Raw genomic sequence first — 18,322 nt, 5'->3', positions numbered from 1 at the left:
CATTTATGAAATTACTAAGCAAAATATAGTTTCCCTGAATTTTACGCGAATTTTCCAATTATTTTTTTTTACCCATTTGAACAACGGCCATTTTGTTAAAATGAGTATTGAGGGCGCTTCAAAAGTGACGTACACCAGCCACATCGTAACTTCAAAACAATGAAGCTTTGCATACGAGTTATAGTCTATTCGCACTATGTTCGAGCATCTTGCTTCGCTTATTTCACCGGTTAAAATGCCCGAATGCCAAGCCTTTGGTTGTGTTAACCGAAGAGGGGAAGAGGGAGCAGAAAAAGGTTAAAGATATTTCGTTATTCCAGATGGAATAAAATATCCGGAAAAGAGTGAACTTTCACTGAGGTGTACAGTACCTGTTCGTTATGTTCTCAGCAGCCGTAGGAAAAGGATTCTTCTTCTTGTACCTCGAGAAATTTACAAAACAGAGTTCTAAATGAACTGGCTGCAAAAATATCTGGGAGAATTCAGGTCTGTTGGTCAGACATTCTCCTGCGTTCAACAAAGCTTTTTCCGCGAACAATCCATAGCAGCATATCCTCCCCTTGTCGCTCTCCAATGGCGAACAGAGTGCACACAGACACCATTCTTCGCAGTGGCTCGCGTAACCGGTATTCGTATCAGCAACGGAATTCGACCCAACATCACCAACAGTCGCGGACTGATTCTTTGCACAAACTCCTCCTCTCGATGTCTCAGTTCTCCCTCTGAATATTCTAGTTCGAAAAGATACGATTCCAATCCAAAGGCTTCCATTTTCTTGTTTGAAGATATTTGCTCGGCAGTAAATTGGAGTGCAATGATGGACGTAAGTAACGCTATCGCTAGGACTGAGTACGGTTTGCGTGTTGAAAGCAATCTAATTTAAACACGTTAAAAATCAATTCCTTGAAAAGATCCCAAAATTTATATTTCTACTGATACTCGTTACAATAACAAATTTTACAGACTTTTTAAGCATTTTTACAGATCAATAAAGACAAAAGATATTTTTTGATCGATATTTTATTCATTACTATTGTTGAAAGTACAATTCTAATTATTTTAGAGATTGGCAACGATTTTGTCTTGAAATACGCGATGCGGCTAGCTTTCGTCACGGTACATCCGGGTACTGGCTCAATTCAAACAAAATGGCGCGACACATGAACTACATTCAAATCGTTTTTTCACCTCAAAGAAGGGATTTTTATGCTTTTCTTTTGCTTTTATTGGAAAGACCATCTGTCAAAACGTAAGAATGGATGCAAAAAAAACTAGGGTTTATTTCTCCTTTAATGTACAAATGTATGGGTAGCATTGAATGTTAATGAAATTGTTATCTCATCTTTGCTATGTCGCCATTCATAGTTACTAACGATGTCAATGCGCCAAAATAAAGTGAAAGTAACGAGTGAAAAAAAGTGAACCCCAAACTTAATTACAAATATAGGAAACGATATGTGAATAAATTAGTTATAAAGCTCAAGTTTTCCGGTACCATGATATCAAAGAAACATTGAAAGTAGCCAAAATGGACTGCAAACTTTCCATCTCGAAATTTGAATGACAAAGGTTGTAACGGTGTGAAAACAAAGAATTGTTTACAGAAGAACGAAGAAAATTATAAAAGAAGGATTAGCAATTTCGTAACTTCGGGTGGTTTCTGTTCAATTGCTGTGATTTCAAGCTTGTGGTCCAATCATCAGCTTAGTCTTTATTCGGTAAATATGCAGGAAATGGGTTGCTTCAGTTATATTCTAGCAGAACAAATAACGAGATAATATATATAACAATGACTTAAGTAGGCCAATACGAAATTTTCTTGATTCAGTTTTCTTTCTTATTGTCACTTTCATTTCTTATGCTTTCGACTTTCATGTCAGCCAGTCAGCCTAAATGTTTCTTTACAGAATATATGTATATCATAGTTAAAAAATGGGATTACATATATGCACACATTGCAGATGATACGATGGGTGCAGGGTAATTGCAGCAAAATCGTATGAACAAAAAGTGGTCTTTCTGGTAGCTGGGAAGTAGCTGGGAGTTGACATCCAAAAAAACGTTAAACTGAACGTTGTGAGGGTTAATCTTGATACTGGACCAAACATAACCACACAGAGGAATTATATATCATGACTTGATATATTGAAATAGAACATTTCTAATGTTCTGATGTACATGGAAACCAATAACGCAAACTGTATAGACATATAGACCAGCGTTTAAAAATATACACTCAATACCATTTTGCTGGTGGTTAAATATTGAACGCACCTGACAAACTGCATGCATTGTATTTTCACGCAATTAAAATATATTTATGCAGGAAATGATAGCACTCAAGGATATAACAACTGGTGGTACCAAACTTGCAGGCATCAACTGACTTTAATTTTAATGTACAAATACATGGGTAGCGTTGAATGTTAACGACATTTTTATTTCATCTTTATTATGTTACCTTTCATCTGTACCAACAATGTCAATGTGTCGAAGAAAGTGAAAATATCAAGTGAAATCAACATGAAATATTGAAAGACAAGATGCGAAATGATATGCCAACAAAAATAACCCTACAGCTTTTGTTAGTTCACGCTTATAGACTAACAGCTTCAATATGTACATTGTAGCTACCACAGGCAAGGTATGTCTTTTATGATATTACTCCGCCAACCCCAACTCCAGGAAAGAGGAAAACGGCACACTGATGCAAGCACATCTTACCCGTTTGACGTAATTGCCAACGAATTTCTTGCATGATTGACGTATTGTTGTTCCATCTAACAAGCCAGAATTCACCTTCATATGCTTTTTATGTTGAAAGTACTTACAAAGTATCATTACGTACACTATTTAAGGCATCTTCCTTCGTGATTGTGCCCCATGGTATTATAGCCTTCTTGCAATTGTAGTACATTGCAAAATCGTCGTTAAACCTCGAAAGGACCCACTTCCAGTACATTGTTGGTTCATAATCTGAGATTGGATTGATATCCCAGTCCGAATAACTTTTCTTATAGTCTTTGTATGGCTTTGTTGGATTTGCACAAGTAAAAGCTCTACAGTGACAGTCGTATATTCCCTGTTTGACGCGACGTTTGCTGTGCATGTATCACATACAAGGTGTTGGGTAGAGCGTATTCGCCATCCCCCCACGCCGATTGGAAAATGCAAATTAGAAAAATGAACTTTGTGTTCTTTAACGGTGTCGTCGCAAAGAGTCTTGCAAAATGGGCACTGTGTCCCACATCCCTGCACACCCTGAGCTAATACAACGTGCAGTTTCTTCGGAAGGCATTCAAACCATTCCTTGAGACTTGTGACACTTCTAGTATTTGGGAGTTCAGCATCTTCGAAAAGTTTCGGTGGCAGCAAATTTCGGACAAGATTTCTACATTCTGCTTTGAATAGTTCATAATCAGATATCAATGCGTACATCTTCATTTCAGTGATTGCGTCTTCGTTCAACGACGATTTCAATGTCTCTTCGAAGTACCCAGTGAAATGTTCAACCCAGACTTCAAAGGAGACTTCATTTTGACAATCTTCTTTCAAAAAACGCACAGTTGTTTCGAGCGATTCAGCTGTCTCGCGCAGTACTTTTTCAATTTCGTGCGAGACGATATCGTTGATTCGAATACATTGGTCTGTTTCTTCACAGCATTTCTTGGCAATGAACTTTAATGTCCATGTTTGCAAATATGATGAGTGTCGACGGAGAAATCCAATGTAATTTTCAAAATTTTCTTCTTTGCAAGAATCTTCTAGTAATGCGTTCAAGAAACGAGGTCTGCTACAAAATATTTCATCTCCTGCTTTAGATAATCTTTCGAAAAGTGTAGTGCATATTCTGTTTTTTAGACATTCATTCAACGATGCCTTAATAACCAAGCAAAAGGACTTGGCTGCGAGATGATCTAAACATGTTCCGTCACACAAGGTCTTAAAATCCGCATACACGTTTTCTTTCTCTTTCTCTAATTGATATTGCACGCTGTTTTCCTTTTCAAAAGTGGTCTGAACAGCAACGCAAATTGGGAAGATCCATGAGCAAACATGTGCAATAGACACAATTTGCTCTCGTTGGCTTAATTCTCCATTTTGAATCAATTCAGAGTGGAGAGATGATATAGTCTCTCTTAGGAGATTAGTACTGTACGTTGCACCACTTTGAATCCGTGCCAGGAATAATGCGAGTGTCTGTAAAACAACAGAGAATACAATGTCGTATTTTTCACTCTCTATCGAGGGTAGTTCTGTCATGAGACACATATCCAGCATGTGTCTTGTGTTTCCTGTAGTGACAATTTTAGAAAATTTTTCAATTTGTTCTACTGAGAGGCCAGTTAAAATGCTGATTGCATTAGAAGGAAGAACATCTTTGAAACCATCAACAAACCTCTGCATTTGATCGATGATATTTATAGAATCAATCTTTAAAAGTGTTTGGACTTCGGTCCAAGATATGCGGTCAGAAAGAGCATCCATTTCTGATCGTATTGCCTCCTGCATATAAAATTCACACGCTTCACGAAGAAGCCTTTGACGACATGTACTGTCTATCCCACGATACCTGTTCAAGCAGTCGTTGACCCTTTTAAAGAAAACGTTCGTTATTTCAAAAGAAAACCATTTCTTAGCGCTTTCATTGGTTACTTCATGATGAATTACTCGCAGCTGGTTTTGAAAATTTTCGTCACTGTTTTCTGGCGAAAATCCAAACATGTCTGGGACTAACCATTTTGCCAATTTACTTAAGATGCCGCTAGCAACATATTTTGATGTATTTTTCTTGAGGCATATCCCTACGAACTTTCTTATTTTCCATTCCGTAGATATGTCATCTTGTTTGAGGTTTCCCAACAATGTCATGCTCGCCATGATCTTCCTCAAAAGGTTGTATTTCCTTGCACTGTGGGACAAATGCACAATTTTACAGGACAACGTCACCAGAAAGTTAGTCTTACTTCTGCACCCAAGGCAATAATTTGAGACGATGCACTTCAGTATATCTCTGATGGACTCAAAGAAACTTTCAGAAAGCTCGAAATCGTCGTTACGGCATGCTTTTTCTAGGGTACTAATTAAGCAAGAGGCTTGCGTAGTAATTTCTGGACTACACGGTCCTATCTGTGTGGAGGCGTTACCAATATCTTCTGCAGATTTTACATTTGGCATGAATTCACAGATTCCCAGAAGTTTGTGTGAATTCATCAGCTCCTTCATTTCCTTACTGAGGTCCGTATTTTTAAGAGTTTCCTGGACACACATGCACAAGTCAGATTCAATAGTACTTCGAATTTGTTCTTCTGTGTTTGTTGGATGGTCCAACTCGATATTGTCCATGCACTTTGACCACTCTTCTTCAAACGTTGCCTAAACGTCTTCTTCAGTTTGCTTACATATTTCGTCTTTACACAAGTCAGCATAGTCTGCCCGAAACTCATTCTTTAATCTTTCTGCTACAGGGAGAACTTGCTTTCTCAAGTTTGCTTTCAACTTTGGTAGAATCTGGTACTCCTTGGCTTTGGCGTTAGTGATAACATTTGTTTCAGCCCTTATCATTTTCTTCACAGTGTCAAGGATGTTCTTTCCGACAAGTTCTAGGTCACGGTAAAAATAAGTGGAATGCTGTTTAACAATCTCGAATTCCCTACTCTGCATTGTTTCATCTGTAGCAGTGCGAACTTCCTCCATTTCCAAAGCTAACGTTTGTTCAAGTTCTTGGAGTAATGCCGCCTTTCGTGCTTCAATGTTCTCCACGGTTGTATTTCTAATTTGTTGCTTTGCTTCAAGTTCCCATTTCAACATGCCCTGGGTAAGACGTAATTGTTGCTTCTTAAAAATTTGCGTAAACTTGTTGTATTGTGCGATTTCGACAGAGTTACGGAAGTTGAATACAAAATCCTCTTGCTTCACTGCATTCCAAACGCTACTAACTCTCTTCTCAAAATCTGACAATTTAAACGATCGAGTGCTCTCCTTTATTTCTCTCAAAAGCGCGGACTTAAGCTTTAACACAGTCTCACTGTAGACGTGATTGGGAGACGACATTGAACCTCTCCAAAGGCTGGGAATGTACTGCACGTTATCGTCTTTGTTGTCAACGTTGACAATGTTAAAACAGTCTGAGAACTGTCTGTACTGATCCTCTTTCCGTTCTTCGGCTGCGGCGGTCACGACAGCTTGATCAAGTTTTTGGAGTATACTCTGGGTACTGCTCTGGTTTCTATATTGAGCAGTTATGTCAGCTACGAATTGCTGAATTAGGTAGCACGATGAACTCAAATGAACCTCTTTCATCCTTATGAATGCATGCGCAGATATTTGAAGAATGTTGGTCAAGTCCTCTCCCACGGTTTGCCCTCCAATGTTGATGAGAGTCATGTCGGAGAGACACAAGGCGAACGTCGCTAATTCATTGTCCTCGCTTTTCTGTTCAACGATTGCTTTTTCTGGCGCTTTCAGACCTTCTGTGTCTATGACTGCTATGTACTCACAGCCGATTTCTTTTCGAAGGTTATCAGATAATGGTAACAACTGCATGAACACGCCTCGAGTGCATCGACCTGCACTCACAGCAAATCGAACACCAAACATACTATTGAGAAGCGTTGACTTACCACTGCTTTGTATGCCAATGACTGATATAACATACACAGACGCGTCTCCAATCTTCTCTTGAACCGCTCTCAGAACTCCCTGTACCCACTTAATTGGTACATGGAACTCGTCTCCATCAAAAATCTCCATAGGGTGGCCGCTTAGCAACATTTCAGCAGCCATTTGCGGTAGTAATTTGACATCGAATGGCTGTCTTGCGTTTCGTTGATTCCGTTGTGCAGTGTTATAGAAGCACTCATATATTTGTCCGAATTCCCTTACAAAATGCTCGAAACCTAGAGAGGATGCGTCAAATGTTTTTGTCTTCTCTGTAAGATGTATCTGCAATTTACTTTCCTTTGATTTCAGTTGTTTCACATTTGCTTGCAGAGATTTTTGTTGTTGAATGGGAATGAAAGAAACGTTAAGTCGTCTTTGCATGTCTGTTATCTTTGCAGCGGTATCCCGTAGCTCATCTCTAGTTGTCTTCATGTCATCTAGAAGGGGACGCAAACTTGCAAGAGAAACCTCATTTAGGTAGTGCTCGAGCCAAAACACCAAGAATTGCTTGTACTCTGCAGACGTATGCAACAGTTCTTCGTAAAGAAAACGCATCTTTGTAGACATACCTATCTCGCGTTGCCGTTGCCTTTGGTTATTTTTTGCCGTGTTCAACCTCGCAAGCTCCCTTTCTAAGTTGCCTTGTGCACCTTTCCAGCTGCGGTCTTTGTCGAGTTCCGACCATTTTTGCCATTTCGCTTGCAAGGGGAGTGCCTTTAGTTTGTACAGTTTGGGGTTTTCTTTGCATGATTGTAATATTTTCACGGCTGCCTCCCTTGCTTTTGAACACCATGGATGTAAGGTATCCACTGCAATGCCGATTTTTTCACAAACTGATACTGCGCTGTCAAGGTTAATTGAGAATGGCTTCCCTTCTTTGAGCAGTCCCTTTATTTGATAACATATCTTTTCGCTGACATCGACTGATGCAAGAGTTGACGTGTCAACGACATTCGCACTTGTTTGTTTGATAGAAGCAATCAAATACTCATCTTCTTTACAACTGGAAACTGATGTTCCATTTGATGACAAAATTAGCAGTACTTTGCTCTTCAGAGTAATTTCGTTAAGCTGGCGCAGTATCTTTCGCACATCTCTTTTGTTGACGAACACTAATGTGACTGTTGCACAATTACAAAGAAATTGGACCTGGGCAGGGAGATCTAATGCATCTCCCCTCAGATTTAAAAAGCAAACTGGTGTTTCCAGGGTATGTTTACGACTTTTACGGCCACTTGGAAGGTACCACACCGCTTCAAGTGTCCCTTTTGATAAAATGGAAGGAGCAACGTCCTGCTCTTGACTACAGAAATATGGATGCTCGTCATTTCCTTGAACAGAACCTAAAATTTTGTTCAAAGTATTCGATTTTGACCAGGCTGGATTAGAAAATCTTACTGCCGCTACAACCGGAAAAGAATGCTGTGTAACATTAACTTCATAAACAACGGAACTTGCCGGGTCCTGCCATGCTTTCGATATCTTCTGGATACCCCACAAAAGAAATGAGAGGCTGTTTTGACTTAAATCTGGAAGAATTATAGGAACAGCCAGCTGACATGCTGACATTTTCGACAAAAGCTCTTGCTTAAGGAAAGGATCGCAATGCATAAGAATGGCATACACACTATCTCTACAACTCAATCTAACTGTGTAAGTAGAACCAAAAGAAGAGGGGTTTCTTTTTGAATGTTGAGATGGGACTGCTGATAGGATCAGGTTGGGCTCTTCCAGTTCCTTAAAAAGTCGTATTGAACGATAATCGTATGAGATTAAGCGAGTCAAGAAACCCATGACAACATTTACAGGAGATATAGTATCTTCAAACAAATGAATACGGTCAAGCGTCATACTATCTAATATGGTCAACCTTTTACCTTCTTGCTGGCCAATCCCAAGCAATTGAAGAACAGTTAGAACATAATCTTCTCTCGTGTGAGTTACTTGTCGACTTTCCCTCGAAGGGGTTGTCAATACTTCACTTGCTCTTAATGATGTTCGAAGCTCTCCATCTGACTGTACGTAGCTTTTACGTTGTCGTTGGTTGGGAACTTCAATAGATTGTGTAGTTTCTGTATTGTGAGAGAGAACAATTTTATTCATGAACTGTATATACTTTAAGTAAAACTAGAAAGCAAGGAGGCTTAGTGATTCCTTGCCGTTAATATAAGATTTAATATGGAATCACTTGATTGATAGAGGCATGGAGGGAAATTGTGTCCAAAAGTCAATTGCCGGAACATTGGAAAAAGAGTTCCACTTAACTTGACCGTTAAAAAGGAAATACATTGCTGAAAGTTGATGACATATGACAGACATACATGGAAGTGCTAATCCCTCTTTGCCCTTCAACAAGGGACTTTGAAGAGCAAAGGTCAAATCCAGTGTCACTTAATGTGGTAGAAAAGCCATACGTGACATAAATGTAAGATTTGTAAAATTTTTCTGCTAATTTCATTTTGGCAATAAAGACTTAATGTTGCCTCTACAAGGCTTTTAGCTGTTACGAATGATGAACTTTTTTACTGAAATATAGAACTGGGACTTACAGTAGGTTTCTTAAATGGTGAAAATATCAACTTAACCCCAAGTGTGAAACGTAACAGCTACTTTGCCGTGTAAGATATAAAATTACAGAAGAATGCCGAACTCCTACTATCCCCCCACCTCCCCCTTCAACCCCATGGTGATAGGAAACCATTGTGTAATGTAAAAGAAGGTATTCAATCGTTGATGTCTGTTTTGCCTAATGCAGGTAGTACACATTACGCGGCAACAATCATCCAACTACAATTTCCACAAATTGTGTAGTTAGGTATGTTATTCTCATAACATGTTGACCACTGACCACCTCAAACTTGAACATGGCTGAGAACAAATGGGTTATCGTACTAATAAGGTGCATATAAAGTATGAAGTTTATTTTGACCTCTTTTGACTTCGCATGGCTTTTAAACTCTGCATAAAACAATAACGTTCTTGAATTCAATAAGGTAAATACCAAGTATAAAAATAATACAATCTCTACTTTGTGAGTTAGCGTGTTTAGAAGGTTTTCGGACTATGACCTGTTGAACCTATCGTTTGCTAGAATTAGAGCAACCAATAATTCATCGTCTTTCCCAAAAGAAGTTTCGGTGAAGGACAAAAAGTCAACAATATTGTTGACTTTTATGTCCTTCACCGAAACTTCTTTCCATATGCGGTACGCTCACCTGTTGGCATCGAGCAAACCGTCAGAGTTACTTCAGTTGAACCTTCTGAAAGTAATTCCTGATAACTTTTGACCAGATTCAGGGCTTCATATATCTCCAGCTCTTCCAGTAGTTCTACTAACGTATCTACACCAGTCTCCGTGACAATGCCCTTCTTTTCCCAGATAGCCATCAGATGGTGGAACGGTCGTTGCAGTTCTTTCATCTCTAGTACCATGTCAGTTTGTTCTGTTAGTTGGGCAAGTTCGGTAACCTTTGCAGTATCTAAGTATTTTTCTAGCTGTCGTACCATTCTACGAAAGGGCTTGATCTGGAATTTTGAAGCCTTACCAGCGCCTTTGTCTTCATTAGAAGAAAAAAAAAGAAAAGTATGCTTTATTCTTTCTTAGCAGACAACATTGTTGCAGCTACAACGACTTAGGGCAATTAAACGTCATAGTCTCAAAGTAAAAGATAGGAATAACTAATCAAACCCATCATCTTCTTACCATTCCCCTTTCTCTTCTTACCATTCCTCGTTTTCTCTTCACTACCTATGATGCCCTTCCACACCTAAGTGTTCTCTTTTGGTTAAAACACATGGATAATATTTAACACCATTTGTTTGTCTAACACTCATTCAAATGAAGTTTTCCTTCATTAAAATAGTTATTTCTTGCACATACAAATATACAATCTTTCAAATTTTCCCTCTTGGGTAAACATATCGCTGACCGGGTCTTCACGCACTGACCTCTGAAATGTTGCCTTAAATATATATACTGTACATATATATATATATATATATATATATAGGAATAACGGAAAAACTGTTAAACAACTATGCTGCATTTAAAGAAAGGCTGGATCTCGAGTGAGATACAATAATTGAATTAGGTAAGTGATTGGAAGTAAAACAGCCAATGTTTGGTTTTTGCAGAGCTTTCGAGCAAAACTAGCTCTTCTTAAGTGCATGATCACCGAAAGTGATATATATATATATATATATATATATATTTATATATATATATATATATATATATATATATATATATATATATATATATATATATATATTCCATTCCCCTTTTCCGTTCACTACATATATTGCCCTTCCACACCCACGTGTTCTCTTTTCCTTATCCCGCAACCCCCAAACCCCTCCTACCCCCAGCATTGACATTCAAACCATGCAGCTGTACCTACCTGTCGAAAATGAAGCGATTTCATCACTTTGCGATGAGGTGGTAGAGTTACTTGCTAAGTTTGATGGATTTGACGTCACAGATCTGTCCACAGGTCTCCCCGCTTGTTTTAGGCTAACGTTTGGAGAACTTCCCTCTTTCGAATTGCTTCCGTAACGCTCTGAGGTCCGACGTGGTTTTATGCCTTTTTCTGCATTTCCTGAGAAGGTAGGATATTGTGTTATAATTTTACTGATCTTTCAGATCAATATGGGAACGTCTGTGCCAAAGATTTACGAAACAATTTTGTCGCGTAAATGGAATACTGAAATTTAAGTTTGATTGAATACAAAGTTGTCAATGTTATCTATGTGCTATCTTGTAAATCGACAAATTGTTTCACTTTGAGATATAACCAAACTTTGTTACCATGTTTGCAGAACGAAAGACCTGATTCTCATACAAAGCAGCCGCACCTTTGTGTAAGATAAATATGCACATGGTTTACCTTCATGTCAGAAGATGTACATATAGCGCTGTTACCTTTACCAACTGGATCACACCCCGAATTCGCAAGACAGTATCAAAGTGCACGTTTCCTCATCGTTAAAGGATGACTTTAGGAAGAAATTAAAGTCGTAATATACCTTTGTCCAAATTATGAGTGAAAGTACTGTTTTTATAGCCATGAAGGTTTCCCCGATGCTGCCAGAAGATGATGACGTTGCCCTTACACAAATTTCTAGTACCCTTAACATGCATGCGTATTTCTTGAGCATGTTTTTTGCGCGGGGTTTGAAACAATACATGTATGAAAATGCCCTCCTTACATGCACTATGGCATGCGTGAAGCATGTCTTTGAAAAAATACATGCATGTAAATGAGCTACATTACATTTTCCAGCAAATACATGCTTAAAGCAGGTATTACTCAATGTTTCATACATGTACATGCTTAAAGCATGTTTTTTGCGCGGGGTTTGAAACAATACATGTATGAAAATGCCCTCACATGCACTATGGCATGCGTGAAGCATGTATTTGAAATGTTTCAATCATGTACATGCTTAAAGCATTTTTTTTGCGTCGGATTTGAAACAATTCAAGCTTGAAGCATGTTTTTAAATCCATCGCACGCACTAATGCAAAGGAAATATACATGCATGTATTCCATGGATATACATGCATGATAGTATTTGCAAATGAGGCAATGCTTAGAAATAAGGTAACATTAAATAAAATACTGGTTAAGAATAGACTACTTACAAGAAATGTGAAGAATAGACTTCTTAAGAAACAAATGATGAAATGCAAAATCTGGACTGAAAGCACCGAACATGGAAAATCAAAGTTTTATTTATGTTGAAAACATATACTAACAAGTGATGTGAGAAAGGCAAATTAGAGTTATCCTGGCAAGCTAAAAAAAGTATATGCAAAAGTGAAAAATAAGGAGTTGGTCACATGTAGATAATGAACGGTAGATATAATTATGAACTGGTATATAGCTGATAAAAAATATAATGCAGATCAGCTAAGAGAGAAAGCACCTTCAATGCAATTATACAAGTGTAACAAAAATGGTATATCAAAACATTACATATGCCCTTGGGGCACCCTTAATTGTGACTACATTTTTCTCACTATAGATGTGTAGTGTTATAGTATTATAATATAGTACACAAGTATACTGTTGTAAAGGTAGTAATGAATGAATCATGTTGAAAGATAAGATCTGGATACTCAAAACACTGATCAAGTCATAAAATTTGGCAATGTTTATCCAATTAAAGAATGGATTGGAAGCTTACAGAATGTTGCATCACAGAATGGCCACTCTGTATGCTATAAGACACATATACTGAATATATATTTGTCATAAAATTGAGGCAAAAAGAAAACATGAGCAACATTAATATAGTTAAGCTTCATCAAAAATATGTGAACATTCTAAAAGCATTAAATTTGGTGTAAAACATAAAACAAATTACTTACTTGGTCCATTGCTGACTTCTATTCCTATAGGCTTGGTAATTTGTGGAGCCGAATAGCAAATTAGGAACAGAGTAGAAAACTTTATAGCAGGTACCTATAAGCCAAACACTAGCTTTTCAAGATTTTTAGAGCACATGCAACTCATCAATTTCTGTGAACTTCTCCCGGGGCAAATAGGGAATATCTACTTCACATAACTCACATACAAACAAAGTTCATATTAATTAAACTCTACATTTACACTTGCAACGATATTGCATATCAAGATTAAGGCATATTTTGTAAATATTCATATGACCCAAAACAATAGGGATCATACATTTCCCCAAGCCCCACATGCAGTATATGTCAGATATTATGTTTATAAGCTACAGTATTTCTCAATTATCAGAGTTGACACTTTTTGTAAAGTTTGTACATACATGGCAAACATTTCTCGGTGCATTGTACCGTCTGCACTGAAAATGCGCCCGCTACACCACTTAACAAACGTGACCATGCTGCTTGCAGACCCTACAGTATGAATCATGCTGTTCGCAGCCGGTATTCTACTGTCGTAGGCATCAAGGCGTGGGGCAATTCCATGACAGAAATCTGAAAAGAATAGAAACAAACATATAATTATATATATGTAGGCTATAGATATTTATTAAAGAGAAAATTCACGTTTACTCCAAAGAAAAATATTATTAGAGAAAACCAGAGAAATAAGATATGACACATAACTGACAAATAAGTAGTGTTTTAGGAAATAGTATTTTCTGAAACATTACTCCCTATTTGTGAATGAATCATATCGTAGTTCTCTGGTTTTGTCTAATAATATTTTATATATATATATATTTATATATATATATATATATTTATATATATATATATATATATATATATATATATATATATATATATATATATATATATATATATATAAAACACGATGTGTCACTTCTGGTCGAAAAAGTGCTCGATACACAGTGTAGAACTGTATGTTTAAACACCAATTATGGACTTTTCGATGAACTTAAAATTCAACCATTTTGCATGTATGTAATCCTTAACTGATTCCAATTACATTGCTGCAATTAACTTTACCAATTACGGACGTTAAATACGTGAAAAAGGGGCAGAAAAGTCTTTTAGGAAAACTATATCAGACATTCCTGAAACATTCCTCAGACATCAGGTGACCATGTGACGTCATTGTTGGTATACCCCCAATCAAAACAATGATTTGTCCCTCAGTTAGTGTGTAAAGTTGTATACTCGACCACGAATGAGCTGCGAGAAACATCAACGATATTACTCCTTTTTTCCCAAAATGTCACAATTCTGTCTAGTTGGAGGTTGTAGTAATACCTTAGCCTACAAAAGCATCAGCTTCTTTAGCTTTCCGGGTGAAATTGACCATTTAAGTGTGAAGCCTAAAATCTCTCCTTGTAAACACATGTAACATTATATCACGCAATTGACCGTACATGGTATATACTGTTCGAGGTGACCGTATAATAGAGTATGTATACACCGTGCCTAGGATAGCATGCACTGTTAGTCCAGTGGGTATAGTGAGCTACCGCCCGTGTTGGGTCACAGCAAGGGGAAGTAGTCATGTTAGGATTTCATCGCATTTATCCATTTGTTATATTCCAGTATCGTGTTTTATATTGTCCATTTTGTTTGTTCCGGCATCTGCATGGTCCAAGGAGTGGAATAAAAACGGTACTATAGTGATCGGACGTTTTTATATTTTGTTAGTGACTGCATGTCTTTTCTGATTGTGTACGTAGTGGATGTTACTGGCCTAACTAGGCCTAACTCTATGGAATAACACAGAGTCACGGTAGCGTACATGTGATGCATTTACATTATGAATGATTCAAATTTTGGCATAGAAATTTGTTTGTGAAGTAAACAAAAAACTTATTCCTGAGTGTGCACCTAGGCTATGATATCACACCTGTATGCTTCAAGTCTGTTCTTGGTACAAAATTTGAAAACTTCAAATGTCAATATTCGAGAACGAAGAATTAGATTTGAATGTAAGTTTTACCAGAATGTTCAGATTATAGTACTCTTTGATATAACTTTTGGCTGGACAATCCTTTTCAAATGGCAAGAAATGCCAGCATAATTGGACGACTATATGTGACATACCTCAAAAGTTTCACTACTCTCGCATTCTTAGACAAAACTGTCTTCTTCAACCTATGTCTCTGATGGTGCAAATGCAATGCCATCCAAAAATGAAAATTCTGGGTCTGAAAAACTTGTCTGTAAGAAAAAGTATGAACAACTTTTATTAAAGTTATAAGCAACCTCAGGCCTAGAGGAAAGATGATGGATGCATGGCTGTGGAGTGTCATTCTTCCCTTTAAATGAGGGACTATTATTCAAAGAGTTCTATTAATTGTTCTGATTCAAGCCCTTTGCAGTATATAAAAACAAAAGCAAAAGGAGAAACAAAGCAACAATGGTACAATTTACATGGTATATCAACATCACTTCCCCAACACCTCTACTACTTTAAGTTTAAAGATGAACAATAATGACATTTTACATAACTCTCTGTACAGTGGTTTATATTTGAATTTCCTTTAAACTGGGACGTTGACTTTCAAACACAAACCGTTTCTTTCTGCTGATTAAAGAAATTTCTGGTTGAAATTGCTACTGATGAGGCAGTTTTTTGGGAAATCTTTGCAGGATGCATATTTATAGCTGATTTGAAGGGAAACTGTACAGAAAGTTGTGTATCTCTCAACTACCTACCTATCCTCCTTAAAAAATGCCTCTAAAAAAATGCTACAAAAATCTAACCTGTTTCTTGTTGCCAAGGAAGGCTTGTTGGCATTCCAATGCACCTGTCAAGCGTTTCAAGAAATGCAGTTCCTCACAAGTGACTGCTGTAAGGAAAGAGCAAAGGTTCTGTGAAATCTTCTTGACATAAATTGAAAATGTTTGTTAAAACTAGCTTTATTCTGTCAAAATATGTCCATATATCAAGGAAAACAATTTTAAGACAGAAGAGGTGAACAGCTGAAATGATGCATGTAACCAGAACAATTTTTCAGAAACAATATATTATCAATTTGACCTTCCGTGATGCATGATCCTTCCAATGAATGATGTAGCTTCTAATCTTACATTGCACGTCTTTTAGTTTTTCAGGATATGTAAAAAAAAAACCAAAGTAGGCCTAGGCCTAGCCTAGGCGTGATTAAAATAAAGAAAAAAATTAAACATTATGAGAGCATGCAAAAACATTACTTACACGGTAATTTTGGTTGGGGCAAACGTTGATACCGTTGTAACTCTCTCCTGAGCTCATCTTCTTCGGTCCCAGCAAGCTTCCAACATATTTGCACTTCTTCTCTTGCCGGTAAACGACTAACGTACTGAACCACGTACAATGCAAGTGGTATAATGCAAGTGGTAGGCTATAGTATAGGCTACTATAACATGACCGAAAAGTTGAAATTCGAAAAATGCACTCAACTAAATCACTGGAAATAATGAATCCAAACTGCTTTAAACACTAGATCCGTTGACAGAAACAATAAACCTTGATACTACAGTGAACGCGACAAGAGGTGTTCACTAAAGTGAGCAAAAAAACAAGCAAATTTCCGAAGAAATATGATACCGACAACACGCCACTGATGTCTTCCGATATCTATATACTGTAACTATCTTTGAAAGTGTATAAGTTTTACCGCCGAAATTGATAGAGTCCCGAGTAATGTTCCTTGTAAATGTGAACTGTAATACATTTAACACGAAACGAATCTATTTGGTTCGTGTTTCGTGGGTGAAACAGGACAGGTGTAATTAATTAAAATAAATTTATTTAGAAATTGTGGGTTTCTTTTTTTTTTTGGTATCATTTTTCTCCGCTTTATAAGACCAGACAAAATTATAAAATAATGAATAAACGTACTGGGCACACCGTCTGCGGTATGGTCGGTATATTCATTGCATATTCGGTATATATTGCATATTCATGTTGTCGACAGCAATGTTAACTTAACTTCGACCAACGTAAAATAGTATATTGTACTGTACTAAACCAGTAGGAAGGCCCGTGACTATACCTTGCTTGGAAAAATAAAGTCGCAATTTAAGGACGTTAATATTAACAATTTCGAAGAAGCAATAAACCTTGCGCAAGATCGTGATACATGGCGGAGGTTAATCACTGAGCATGTCGGATACACGAGACCTAACTACTAGGCCTACTACTGTAGGCTACTGTGTGCATATCGCGCGATATGTATAGACCTTGTCCTTAGACTTTTAGAGTAAGTACGAACGACGTTACTTCTATGCTGTAAGAAAATTCCGGAACTTTTGTCGATCAATATTGAGGCCTACAATGCTTTCTAAATATAGAGACTATTTCAGGACAAGCAACCCGTTTAAAAATGTGTGCCACGAACCACACGGTGGCGACTAAGCTCATCTCAGTTAGACGATTTAGACAATGGTGATGAGATGCCTTACGTTAGGCCCAATATTAGTGACACTACTCATGTAAGTGTTGCCGTTAGCCCAGCTAGTACTAGTTCTACGACTAGTCTGAATACTACTAACGTTGGTACCACTCAACTCCCAACAGAAGGAATCAATGAAGGAAATGGAGCTGAAAGGTTGTTAAAAATGACTTTTTTTACTTCAGTTATGATGGAACTGGTTGTTTTCCCCACCATGAATAAAAAGGTATACAGCCTGTGGTATTGGTAAGGCTATAGGCTGCCTACAGAAAACCTAGTACTTTTTATTAGTAGGGTAATATTTTGAATAGGCCTAGGCTACAGTATATCTTATTTGTATTACTATTACTGTCTTGGTCCATACCTAGGCTTAGCCCTGTAGCCTGGTCCACCAAAATTACATGTGCAGGGTATGCAATTAAGCTTCTTTAAAGTTAGGAGCATGGAACTGCCCTTAAAATTCATAGCTGGAGACGGGAAAAAACTTTGGGGGCTAGGCTAGATCATACTAGTCTAAAGTATTTTAGAAGTAAATAGTACAGTCTAGCCCAGTCCACCAAAATTACATGTGCAGGGTATGCAATTAAGCTTCTTTAAAGTTAGGAGCATGGAACTGCCCTTAAAATTCATAGCTGGAGACGGGAAAAAACTTTGGGGGCTAGGCTAGATCATACTAGTCTAAAGTATTTTAGAAGTAAATAGTACAGTCTAGCCCAGTCCACCAAAATTACATGTGCAGGGTATACAATTAAGCGTCTTTAAAGTTAGGAGCATGGAACTGCCCTTAAAATGCATAGCT

General features: G+C 37.5%; 2 protein-coding genes and 1 long non-coding RNA gene across 4 annotated transcripts in view; 1 reads left to right on the top strand and 2 right to left on the bottom strand.

The window, feature by feature from the left end:
• Nucleotides 1-18,322, bottom strand: part of LOC139961170 (uncharacterized) — a 176,080-nt gene that overhangs the window by 87,345 nt on the left and 70,413 nt on the right. The window lies entirely within an intron of this gene.
• LOC139961222 (uncharacterized) overlaps nucleotides 1-18,322 on the top strand; it is a 70,480-nt gene that overhangs the window by 2,271 nt on the left and 49,887 nt on the right. The window lies entirely within an intron of this gene.
• Nucleotides 5,377-18,322, bottom strand: part of LOC139961193 (interferon-induced very large GTPase 1-like) — a 38,727-nt gene continuing 25,781 nt past the window's right edge. For both annotated transcript variants that reach the window (XM_071960200.1, XM_071960209.1), the window contains 3 exons: nucleotides 11,064-11,261; nucleotides 9,879-10,220; nucleotides 5,377-8,735 (listed from right to left, as the gene is read on the bottom strand). In XM_071960200.1, the coding sequence (XP_071816301.1) occupies nucleotides 5,377-8,735; nucleotides 9,879-10,220; nucleotides 11,064-11,261 (3,899 nt within the window). The remainder of the gene's footprint in view (nucleotides 8,736-9,878; nucleotides 10,221-11,063; nucleotides 11,262-18,322) is intronic.

The sequence above is a fragment of the Apostichopus japonicus genome, chromosome 3 (assembly GCF_037975245.1).
Source record: "Apostichopus japonicus isolate 1M-3 chromosome 3, ASM3797524v1, whole genome shotgun sequence".
NCBI classification, from domain to species: domain Eukaryota; kingdom Metazoa; phylum Echinodermata; class Holothuroidea; order Aspidochirotida; family Stichopodidae; genus Apostichopus; species Apostichopus japonicus.
This window is presented reverse-complemented; position numbering and strand designations above follow the sequence as displayed.